The 11,515-nt window shown below is 54.9% G+C and overlaps 1 protein-coding gene across 5 annotated transcripts in view; it reads left to right on the forward strand.

The window, feature by feature from the left end:
* The first annotated feature begins 5,758 nt into the window (after positions 1 to 5,758).
* Soga1 (suppressor of glucose, autophagy associated 1) overlaps positions 5,759 to 11,515 on the forward strand; it is a 69,078-nt gene continuing 63,321 nt past the window's right edge. For all 5 annotated transcript variants that reach the window (XM_027421282.2, XM_027421283.2, XM_027421284.2 and 2 more), the window contains exon 1: positions 5,759 to 6,755. In XM_027421282.2, coding sequence (XP_027277083.1) covers positions 6,075 to 6,755 — 681 coding nt within the window. In that variant the 5' untranslated portion in view covers positions 5,759 to 6,074. The remainder of the gene's footprint in view (positions 6,756 to 11,515) is intronic.

Here is an 11,515-nt window from a genome sequence, read left to right on the forward strand (position 1 = left end):
GACAGAGATCCGCCTGCCTCTGCCTCCTGAGTGCTGGGATTAAAGGCATGTGCCACCACCGCCCAGCTGAGAATTGCTATATTTTTCAATCACAGGGCTCAGACTTGGGAGGGGTTTCAAAGTGAGTACCCACCAGACCAAGAACCCCCGAAAAGCCTGCTGGGCAGATCAGCTCACTAAACCATGGTGGTTCAGTCCATTTTCACATAGCTAGAAGACTGTCCTGATGGCCATCAGGTGACTTGGGCCTCAAGGCCAGGTGACCTGGGGCAACATTCCATCCAGGAAGTGTGGCCCGCCTAAGGACTTATATTATAGGGAAAACAGGAAAGTGAAGGACCCTGTTGTCACCTCAAACATGGCTGTTGCAATGGGTGTTTGAGCTGTAAACAGCTCAGGGTCACAGGCCTGGCTTCCTCGTCCCTTTACCCCAATTCTTTTTTTATTTTTATTTTTATTTTTTGAGACAGGATTTCACTTGGTAGCCCTGGCTGGCCAGGAATGAACTATGTAGACCAGGTTGGCCTTGAAATTCCAGAGATCCTCCTGCCTCTGCCTCCCCAGTGCTGGGATTGGAGACATGCGCCAACATACCCGGCCTGCCCACTGCCCTTGGCAGTCCCCTTCCCTCCCACATTCAACAACTCCCACCAAGCACTCTGATCAACCAGTGAGGTTTGCCTGACTGTCCAGTTCTGTGTCCTCACGCCTGGAAGGTTTAGTGTGTGATCTGACAGAAACACCCCTTGCCAGGTTACAGCCCCCTCAGAGAGGCCACCATCGGGTTCCTTGCAGCCTCCTTCACCTTTCTCCTCCACCAGACCTTGCACAGCCCTTTCAGAACACAACCTTCATTCCCGGGAATGACGTTTGTTATGCATGGTGCTGAAAACCGGACCCAGGGCCTCACACCAGGCAAGCGCCCTGTAATTGAGCTATGTCCCCAGTTTTTTGGGTTTTTTTTTGGGGGGGGACTTTTTTGAGATGGTGTTTCTCTGTGTAGCTTTGGAGCCTGTCCTGGAACTCACTCTGTAGACCTGGCTGGCCTCAAACTCACAGAGATCTGCCTATCTCCACCTCCCCAGTGCTGGGACTAAAGGCATGTGCAGCCACCACCTGGCTAGTCTTTAATTTTTTTTTTAAGGGGGGGACGGGGTTGAGATCAGCTGTGTCTGGTCTACAGAGCGAGTTCCAGGACAGGCTCCAAAGCAGTACACAGAAACCCTGTCTGACCAGAAGGGAACACACCTGTGTCTACGGGTTACCTGGCTATTCTCTAGCTCTCACGTGGGTGGGGAGCCAGTCTGACACACCCCCACAGGCATACTGGGAAGTCATTTTCCAGTTTCTGAGGTCACTTTTGCATCCAGACTTTACCCTACTCAAGGCTCCCCCTCTCCCTCACCCTCAGCTGATATCTCCTGCTGGTTAGCCCAACTCCCTTACCTCTCCCTCTGCCCTCCTAAGGGAACGTGGGCCCATCCTGCTGTTTTCCAAAGTCAAGCTGGCTCCCTCTCCTCTCCCGCCTCTTGCTCCTCTTCCTTGCTCATTCCCTGGCCGCCATGACCTCCCCACTTCTCCCCACACTCTGCCTCCACCTCTCTCCACTCAGGCCGAGTCCTATGACTTTGTCCTCACCGGTCGCACTGTGAGGCCCCACCCCAGCAGCCTCCTCTCAACCTTCTCTACCCCTTGGCTTTGGCAGGGACCACTCCCTCCTCTTTCGTCACCGCTTTCTATCCTTTTGGCTATTTTCTTGAACCAGAAATACTTAACTTTCTGGTTCTGGACCAGTTTTCCTCTCCCTTATGATGATATATTATTTATGATTTACTAAAGCTTGCCTGAAGATTCAGAGAAGCAAAGTGAGCCTCAAGCTATAGAGATCAGGCAGTGGCGATACACACCTTTATTTAATCCTTGCAGCCAGAAGCTAGGAGGTGGTGGTACTCACCTTTAATCCTTCAAACTTCGGCCTGAAGCTTGAACCCCAGTCAGTATCAGTCTCTGGATCTTTTAATTTATTGTGTTACACTCCCCAGACCCTCTCCCTGAGTAACTTTATCCAGTTTCAAAGTGAATCTTTTCTTTTATTGAGATAGGGTCTCAAAGTAGCCCAGGCTGGCTTCAAACACACTATGTAGCTCAGGATGACCTTGAACTTCTGGTCCTCTTGCCTTCACCTTCTGAGTTCTGGGATTACAAAGGCATGCACCACTATGTCTGGTTTTATGTGATGCTGGGGATGAATCCCAGAGTCTTGTGTATACTAAGCCAAATGCTACCAACTGAGCAACATCTCCAGCCCTCAAGGCGAATATTTTCTTGACTACTCCAGACCTTGTTGCTGGCCTGGCTTCACATGTCTATGCTACTTCTTTTCTGGGACTCTAATTGGACATTTCCACAGATGCTTCAAACCCACTGTGCCCTATGAACTGAGGATCTCTTACCCTTTGAGACCTCCGGGCCTGTCCTTCCTGCTAAAGCAAACGGTGCGGTCATTTGTTCTCCACAGGGTGATTGGGGAGATGAAGTTGACATCACTTCTCTGAGTCCACTTTCAGCCAAGAGTGATGGTTCTTCAAATCAGAACACATTCGTTCTCTATGGCTTCTAGATACATCTGAGTTCCCTTAGCTCCCAGAGTCCTGTCTGTCAACCCCTAAGCGTGGCCAGCATCTGTTTTTGTCAGCATGAGGATCTACTTCCGGACATAAATTAGATGGTGTGACTCCCTGCTTGCAGTTTCCAATGTTTGTCCCTGCATCAGAGATAATCCCTTGCTGATGTCCTGTCTGGTTCCTGCTTTCCATTCTGTCTTTTCCTTCTTTATCTCCCAGGGGACTCCAGACACACTAACCTCCCCTGCCTAAGCATCTGTCACACTTTCTCTTCCTCCAGGGACTTTGCCTTGTTCTTCAGTCTGCCCCAGATTCTCTTCCTACGCCCTTTGTCTAACTTGGCATAAAGGACACCTCCTCAGAGAGGGTTCCCTGATAACCTTATCCAAGTGGGTTTCCCTATCACCTCTCAGCAGATGGCATATTGTTTTCATGATTTGTAGAATGAAAACAACTTTCGCTTTAGTTATGAAAAGATGCCTCCTCTTGGAAGCCTTCCGGGACTTAGCTGCCATTCAGTTTCCATCCCGTTGGTCAATTTAGCAGCTTGAATGAAGAACTTTGGGGTCATCATCCCCTTCGTTTCTTACAACCTGCCACTAAAGCCATCATTGAATCCTTCCTCCTTGGTCAGCAACTTTTACAGCACCCACTGGGTACTTAAGCTGGCCAATTAGTAGTAGGCCTGGAATAGGGCTGCCTATGGTCAAACAGCTCCAGCCAGGCTATTTCTAAGGTGTATGATCTTGGCTGTGCATTCCGGTTTCCCACTGCTGTGTAAAAAAAAAAAAAAAAAAAAAAGGAGTGGGGCACCCTGGTGCCTTCAGAGCTTTGGGGAGAGAATTCACTTCTGCTCCACTCCTCATGGGTGACTCAAGACTCCCAGTGGAGCATCTGTACGCTCGTCAACTCGCAGGTCTGGTGCCCAGTGGGGACCAGAGTTGTTGGCTGGATTGCCTTCACATGGCCACTCCAGGAGACCTAAAATTCCCTTCCACATGGCACTTGGATTCCAAGGATGAATGAAGAGCAATAGAGAGAGCACAGGAAAGAGAGAGGCCATGTCACAGAGGTCTTCTGCTCAGACTGAGGGCAGGAAGCAGACTCTGTGGCTGCGGGAAGTGTCACTGTGAGTGTCACTGTGAGAAAAGCACCGAGTCCTGAAAGTTGTCCTCTGACCTTCACATGTGACTGTGGCCTGTGTGCACCTGCATATGTGCACGCATGTGTGACACACACACACACACACACACACACACACACACACACACACACACTAATAATAATAATAAAAGAGCAATTGGAATATATATCTATGTGCTTCCTTTTGGAAAATTCGACCAGAGAGAAGTTCCTTAATCCTTCTGAGACAAGGGTTGACAGACTTTGTGCTGTCAACTCTTTGGGAAGCTGCAGATTACCAAAGCCCATGACTTCCAGGCCAGCCTGGGCAATATGGTGAGACCCCCATCTTGAGAGGGAGGCAGTAAGGGGAGAGAATTCTGAGATTCTCTGATGAAATATAGACAGTGGTCTGCATTAGTGTCTACCCAAAGGACACAGCTGTGGGCTTGGAGCAACTGATGGTCACATGCTCATCCTCTCACACCTCAAAGCCCACATTCTCCACAGGAGGAGAAGCAGAAGCAGGGAGAGGGCAAAAATGTGCAAGAACTTGTATCACCTTGACAAGCCTGCGAGAGCAGGGACTATATACCTGTCATGGGCTCATTAGACCAGACCAGGGCTGGGCTCGGGCCAGCCTGTAAAATGACTCACCCTGGGTCTCTAGCCCAACGTTCCCAAATCAATGGCCAGCATCTTTGCCCAGTGCTGTGGCAGACCTGCTTGTACTTTAGTGTGGAGGGTGACTAGGGGAAAAATGAGTAGACCTAGTACCAGCTTGCTGTGTTGTAGAATCAGGGTAGGAGAAAGCCCGAAAGAGTAAGGGGAGGAGTAGGAGAAATGGAAGAGGGAAGAGGAGAAGGAAGAAAAGAAGGGGGAAAGAAGGAGGAGAAAGAGAAGGACGGGACCAGAGGACAGTGTGTGTGTGTGTGTGTGTGTGTGTGTGTGTGTGTGTGGTTGGGCAGCCACCCTGAGGATGAGTGCCTTCCATGGGCCAGCCAAAGAACTTACTGTGGTTCAGGCACGGTGAGGGCTATAGAAGAGATGAGGAAGGTCTACAAGGGAGCTAGAGAAACTACTTGGCTAACAGGAGTAGCCCAGAAGGAAAAACAAACAAAAAACAAACAAAAACCCCACGCCCACCAGGACTGGGGGCTTGGTTTGAGGGGTGATCAAGTAGGATTCAGGGCCACAGTCTTCAGGCCATGTCATCCTCCATCCGGCCCAGAGCCCCCCTCCCCGAAGCGTCCAATGGTCTGGCATCCATGAGGCACAGCCTGCAGTTTAATCGCAAAGACCTTGAAACTGGGGTGGGGGAGACAGGACTATGCTTGGAATCGCAAGCGGCCGGGGTGTGCAGCGTCCATTATGCATGCGGGGTCACTATGACAGCGGACAGGCAGCCGAGGCAGGAGTCCAGTCACTCTGGAGGCATGAGGCTCCATCCTGGTTCCTCTGCGGACCAAGAGCCTACCGCGTGCCCGGTCACGCTTCAGTTTACCGTTCTATGGGCTGGGGTCGTTTGTCATGCCCAGCTAAAGGGGGCGGAGTTCGCGCAGGCTCAGCACCCGCAAGGGGCGCGCGGCGCGGTGCTGGGTGTGCATGGATGCTGCCTCCGGCCCTTTGAGGTCCGCGGGGCCTCAGCCGGGGAATATCCTCTCCTGCCGTCCACGAGGCCCCCAAGGCGACGCCAGGCTTCCAGGCTCCACGGCCGGGTGCGACCCCCCAGCCCGCAGAGGGGCGGCCAGTGGCCGGGAGCTGCCGGAGCGAGCCGAGGCCGCGGCTGCCCGGGCCTGCCTGACCCTCGAGGGGGTCGCTGTTGCCTCGCGGATTCCTCCCTCGCTCCCCGCCCGCGTCCCTCCCCGCTGCTCCCGCCGCGTCCGCCTTTTGTTCGCCGAGCCGCGCGCCCCGAGCCGAGGCGGCGGGCGGGAACTGGCGGGGCTGCGTGGGGGGCGGGCCGCGCCGGGCGGAGCCGGGGCCCTGGCCTCAGCCGGACTGGGAGTCCGAGGCGGCGATCGCCGAGCAGGCGGTAGCAGGGGTCCGGGCTCGCTCCGAGGGCGCGGCGAGGCGGAGGGGGCGGGCACCGGGCGGAGCCGGAGCCGGAGTCGCGGTGCCTGGAGGAGATCGGGCCGCGCGCTGCGAGCACCAAGTGGCGGAGAGGCCGCGCGGCGCGGGCCAGGGCCCGAACGCAGTCCCCGGTCGCAGGAGGCCGGAGCGCAGTCGCGGCCTGAGCGGCGGGAGCGCATCCGGGACCCGCCGCAGGGACCCCCAGACCGGCCGCTCCCGGGCCATGCGCGCCGCTCGCTGAGAGTCGGGGAGGCCGCGATGGAGGCGCCAGCGGGAGAGTCATCAGCGCGGGGCTACTGCCCCCCGCCTGCACCCGCGCCCCCCACGGAAAGGAAGAAGAGCCACCGCGCGCCGTCGCCAGCCCGGCCCAAGGACGTGGCTGGCTGGTCTCTGGCCAAGGGCCGCCGCGGCACAGGCCCGGGCGCCGCTGCAGCTTGTGGCGCGGCGTCCTCAGCGAGGCCGGACAAGAAGGGGCGCGCGGTGACGCCCGGCGCCCGGGGCGCGGGGCCGCGGGTAGCCGGGGTGCGCACCGGGGTCCGAGCCAAGGGCCGCCCTCGTCCGGGTACCGGGCCGCGCCCGCCGCCGCCGCCGCCCAGCCTCACCGACAGCAGTTCCGAGGTGTCGGACTGCGCGTCGGAGGAGGCGCGCCTGCTGGGCCTGGAGCTGGCGCTGAGCAGCGACGCCGAGTCTGCGGCGGGTGGCCCGGCGGGGACCCGCACCGGGCAGCCGCCCCAGCCCGCGCCGTCGGGGCAGCAGCCTCCGCGGCCGCCCGCCTCCCCAGATGAGCCGTCGGTGGCCGCATCGTCGGTGGGCAGCAGTCGCCTGCCACTTAGCGCCTCGCTCGCCTTCTCCGACCTCACCGAGGAGATGCTGGACTGCGGGCCAGGCGGCTTGGTGCGGGAGCTGGAAGAACTGCGCTCGGAGAACGACTATCTCAAGGTGGGGACCAAGGGGGAAGGGGAGTGGCAGGGTTTGGGGAGGAGGACCTGCAATCCTGGCTGAAGAGACCCAGGGCCTGAGGCCCCGAGGCCCTGAGGTCACAGCCGGCCACTTTAACACTGAACAAGCAGGGAGAGAGTGCCCCACCTTCTTTTCTACTCTTCTCTTGAGGGGGACCTTGGATAAGACACCGACTAAAGGACCCCGATGTGCACCCTCCTCCCGTAAAACTGCTTTGGAGGGTGCTTGGTGCGTGTGGGGGGGGTGGTCAGCCATGCTGACCTCGGCTTTAAGCTGCCCAGGACCCCGCCCCCAGGTCAGCAGGCCTTCCTCTGCTCTACTTTCTGGGGCCAACACTGGTGTGTCTGGCTGCCAGGGAACCCGTGGCTAACGGCTGGCAAGGGGAGTATAACAGCATCCTAAGTCCTCGCCCAGGGCTTCCCCGGCAAGCCTGTCCTCGCCTGCCTTTTGGGGCGGGACCAGTTTGAAAGCATGACATCTGGGAACATCCCCTTGGCTGGAGTCCACTTCCGCCCAGTCTAACGGTCCCGCAGCCTGAGAGGATGATGTCGTGGGAGAACTGGTTCAGAGGCCACTTCCTCAATCCCAGGATATTGTCTTCTGTCCCCTCTGAAAGAGGCTTGGGCAGACATGGCCGGTGCTCCCTGTGGGAGGAGGGGAGCTGCCCTCTTTGATAGGGTTATTCCCTTTGTACAAGGGCCAGCAGTGCTGCCTGGGAAGAACAACTAACTGGCTGTGCCTTGGCACCTAGGTGCGGCCCATGCTCTGGCTGCCTGTTCCATGACACAGTGGCAGCTATGGGGACAACCCTTCCCTGGCTTCTCGACCTTGGTGTTGGGAAGCTGGAATCTCCATGGGCTGTACTGCCACTGATGGAAGAGGCTGCAGTGTCGTCAGCACTTGTCATTTGATGGCCTGGCACAACACCCGGAGTGGCCTGGCCAGCAGCCTTGGAGTTCACAGCATTGTAATGACATGTCTGCCCTGCAGCACTTAACCGCCTCGGTTCTATCATCTAGGAGGGTGTTTTCTTCTGTAGCCTGTGGGGATGTTGCCCTTTCTTTCCTTTGGATCCTCTGTCTGCATGTTCTCGGTAAACCACACACTAGAGAACACAGGTCTGTTTGAGAAATGGTCACCTGCTGTTCCTAGCCTGACCCTTCCCCAGGCCAGGGTTCCATTCTTTTCCTGTTAAACGTGAGTGTGAGTCTTCACAAGGACTTCACTCAGTGTTGACAGTCGGGGCTTCAGTCAGTCTGCAGAGTCCTCTGAAGTCTGATAAGTGAAGGTGGGAGAATGGAGGCAGCCTCCTGGACGCCCCTTGCAGCTTCTTCATTCCCAGCTTGAGCTACTTCAGACCTGTACCTCAGTGCCTCACTCCAGCAAATGAGGACAACTCATAGTTCTTGGTTTGGTTTCTTCCTGCCTTCATCCTAGACCCCTTCCTGAGCTCCCAGGAAATGGTCAGACAGAGCCCTGAACTCCATCTGAAACCACCCATGAGTATGCAGATGGGAAAGTAGTCCCAGAGGGCTACAGGTTGAGCCCAGGTTCTCCTAGAGACCAGGACCCAGCTAGGGACATTCCAGTTTGGGGTCAGGTTGAGCCTCAGTTTCTACCATCCATTCAGTAGTTGAGTCTTTGTGCACAAGCTCTGGGCCACTACTGGATCTTTAGTTTCTTGCCTGTGATCTTGGGCACTTTACTTCCCATGTTTAGACCTGAGTTTTCTCATCTTAAGAATTAAACAATTACACAGATGGTCCTTAAAGATTAAATGTGCACATAGCTAGAACACTTGGCACTGTAGATTTCTATACTCATATCACTTGCTACTCTCAGGGTAGGAAACATGTTTCCTTGTGCATCTGTTACATTCTTTTGTGGATTCTGTGGGAGCAGGCTGGGCTCTTCCTCCTGACTTTTCCTCCTGACCTTGAATCTGTCCGTCTGTCTGTCCATCCATCCATCCATTCAATCACTTACTGTTTGCTTAGAGCTTAACAGCATAGTGCAGATTTGGGGTGTAACTGTGAACCAGGGAGAGGCTCTGGAGAGACCAGAGTTAAACAATAGTTGCAAACACAACACAATGTGCCTGGTGACAAGGGGGAGAAGGCTAATTGTGCCAAGAGCACATGGAGGTGGGGCTGGGGACTCAGGGAGGCTAGGCGCTGAGAGATGATGGAGCCAGCAGAGAAAGGGGCTGCAGTAGAACATTCTAGGCTAAAGAAAGTTGGGAAAGTGTTGGGTAAGGAGAGGAGCCATGCTGGCTCTTGCTGTGTGCATTCGGGTGGCACCCACACTACTCCAAGCAGCCAGGGCAAGGAGTGAGAGAGCATCAATCTCCTGTGTGTTTCCTTCCTCTCTGGGATGCTTTCCATCTGAGGTGCAGAAACTGGGTAAGAAGGAAAATGACTCCAAATCCCCGTGTATCCACTGTGGACTGACCATGTGAGTTGAAGGGAAAGCCCTGGACTCCAGGTGGCACAGTTCAGGTTCACCTTCCAGTTTGTGTGTGTGTGTGCTAGGTGTTGGGGTCCCACCCCTGTGAGCCAGGAAGGACCCTTGGGTGACTGCACATCCCCATCTCTCAAAGCCTTGCTCTGGGGCCCAAGTGAGGGAGATACAGCCTCTGCCAGTGATAAGACAGAAAGTGCTTCTTTGGGGAAGGTGGTGAGCTTGGTATCACTGGAACTACTCAGAGAAAGGCCTGGATATAGGCATTGGGTTTGTGGGGGAGCATTGTGTAAATGATCCCAAGTGTTGGTGTGATCACTGGGGAGATAGGCTACAGTAGAGCTGCAGAAGGAACCTGGGGTCCCTTCTGGTCAAGGTGCCTAAAGGTTATCCGCTGGGGTTTTCAAGACCCAGAAATACGGCTTTAGCCAGGTTAACTGTGTTTGACTTTCAAAGCCCCAGTGGCCTAAGGTCCCTGTGACCACTAACTGTTACCCATGTGCCATGTGGTATCTCAGTACTGGAGCTCAAAGAGCTGGCTCTGAGACCTGATTCTACCATTTACTCTGTGGTCATAGGCAAGTGGCTGGGCTCTGAGCTGCCTGTGTGTTTTTATCTGTCTAGTGGAGATGGTGGGGTGTGCCTGGACTGTCTCCAACGATTGTTTTCAGCAATCAGGGAGATGTGAACAGCCAGGAAAACATCTCGTGAGTGAAGTTCTCTTGTCTCGTGCAGAATTGTTAGGATTCTGAGCCAATGAGCAGACAGGATGTCTGTGTGTTCATCCTTGGAGGAACTGGGAGGAGCCAGGAGGGTGGGTTTCCTTAGCCTTTCAGTGTTAATACATTGGGTGCTGCTCCTGAGGGGACAGGAAGGCATGATCACATTTCCCACTGCATAGGTAGGTAGTGGGGAGCCAAGGCACCATACTTGGGTTCCAGCTGTGAGTGATAGATGCCACTCACAAGGGCCCAGAGAAAACCCCTCACTGGGTGGTGATTGCCATTATACAGATGAGCAAGTGGAGGCTCTAGGATTCTATCTTATAGCCAGCATTCCAACCCTGCTGTTCTGTCTCAGTCCTGTTCCTTCGGCCATGTGGCCAGCACATTTGAGCTTTTAGTTACAATTGACATGTCTGGCCATGGGTGGAGGTTGGTGAGAGGAATCCTGTGAGCCAGGTGCCAGGCTAAGATTTGTAGGGAGCAAATGGTGAGTGAGCTCAATCGGGGGAGTGTTTGCCTAGCATGCACAAAGACCTGGGTTCCATCCCTAGACTGGCATAAACCAGACATGCTGGCACATGCCTGTAATCCTGGCATAGGGGAGGCAGAGGCAGAAGGGTGAGAAGTTAAAGGCCATTCTCAGTTCAAAGCCAGCTTAGGCTAAGACTGTGTCTCAAAAACAAAACCCCCAAAGGCTGATATCCAAGCCTGCAGGTGGGGGTGTGTCTCAAGGGGGATCACTTCTGTAAAATGGGGGTTTGGTGTGTCATGGACCTCTTGATTCGAGGTTGCATGCATGTCCATTGCTCAGTAAATGCACTGACCCAGCCATGGTCCTTTCCTCTCTCCTCCCACCCTCTGACATCATCCCAGAGTCTTCTGAGTGGTAGGCCTCGGGCAGTTCTGCAAAACTCCCAGGAGATATAGGAGGGACCCAGTCTGTCATCACGTCAGAAGAGTCCCCTGGTCCCTGCCCTGAGCCACAGCTTCTGGCTGGGGGAGCAGCTCCAGCCGAGAGAAAATGAGGTGGAAAGTGTGAGCAGCAGCTGCTGGGGTGGGGATGACCACAAAACTCAGTGTGCTTTGCGAGGGGCTGGACACACATCAACACATGTACACTTATTCAGAGCTCAAGCTCAGAGACCGGCAGCTATTCATGCCTGGCTGATGTATACATTTGATGACTCATTTATGCTATATGCTGCCAGAGGCCAGCCTCCAGGCACAGTCACTAGGGATCCATGTGGGAAACAGTAGACAGACCCATGTAAACAGACCCTTCATGCCACACTCTACCAAACACAACACATACCAGCAGGAGACTCCAGGCTGAGATGCACACCCTCCTGGAGGGTGTCCTGGAGACACCCTCAGACACATAGGAAGTCCACATACATGTGAAGATGTGCACACAAACACACAGAGACATTATATACACACATACCAGCATTGTGGGAACCCAGTGACATCCTTGCCAGGTGACACAGACACTGGCTCACCCAGGTACCCCAGCTACCCTTTCCTCAGAGAGCAACCAGCCTTTGCACATGTGCA

This window comes from Cricetulus griseus, chromosome 6 (genome assembly GCF_003668045.3).
Source record: "Cricetulus griseus strain 17A/GY chromosome 6, alternate assembly CriGri-PICRH-1.0, whole genome shotgun sequence".
NCBI lineage: Eukaryota > Metazoa > Chordata > Mammalia > Rodentia > Cricetidae > Cricetulus > Cricetulus griseus.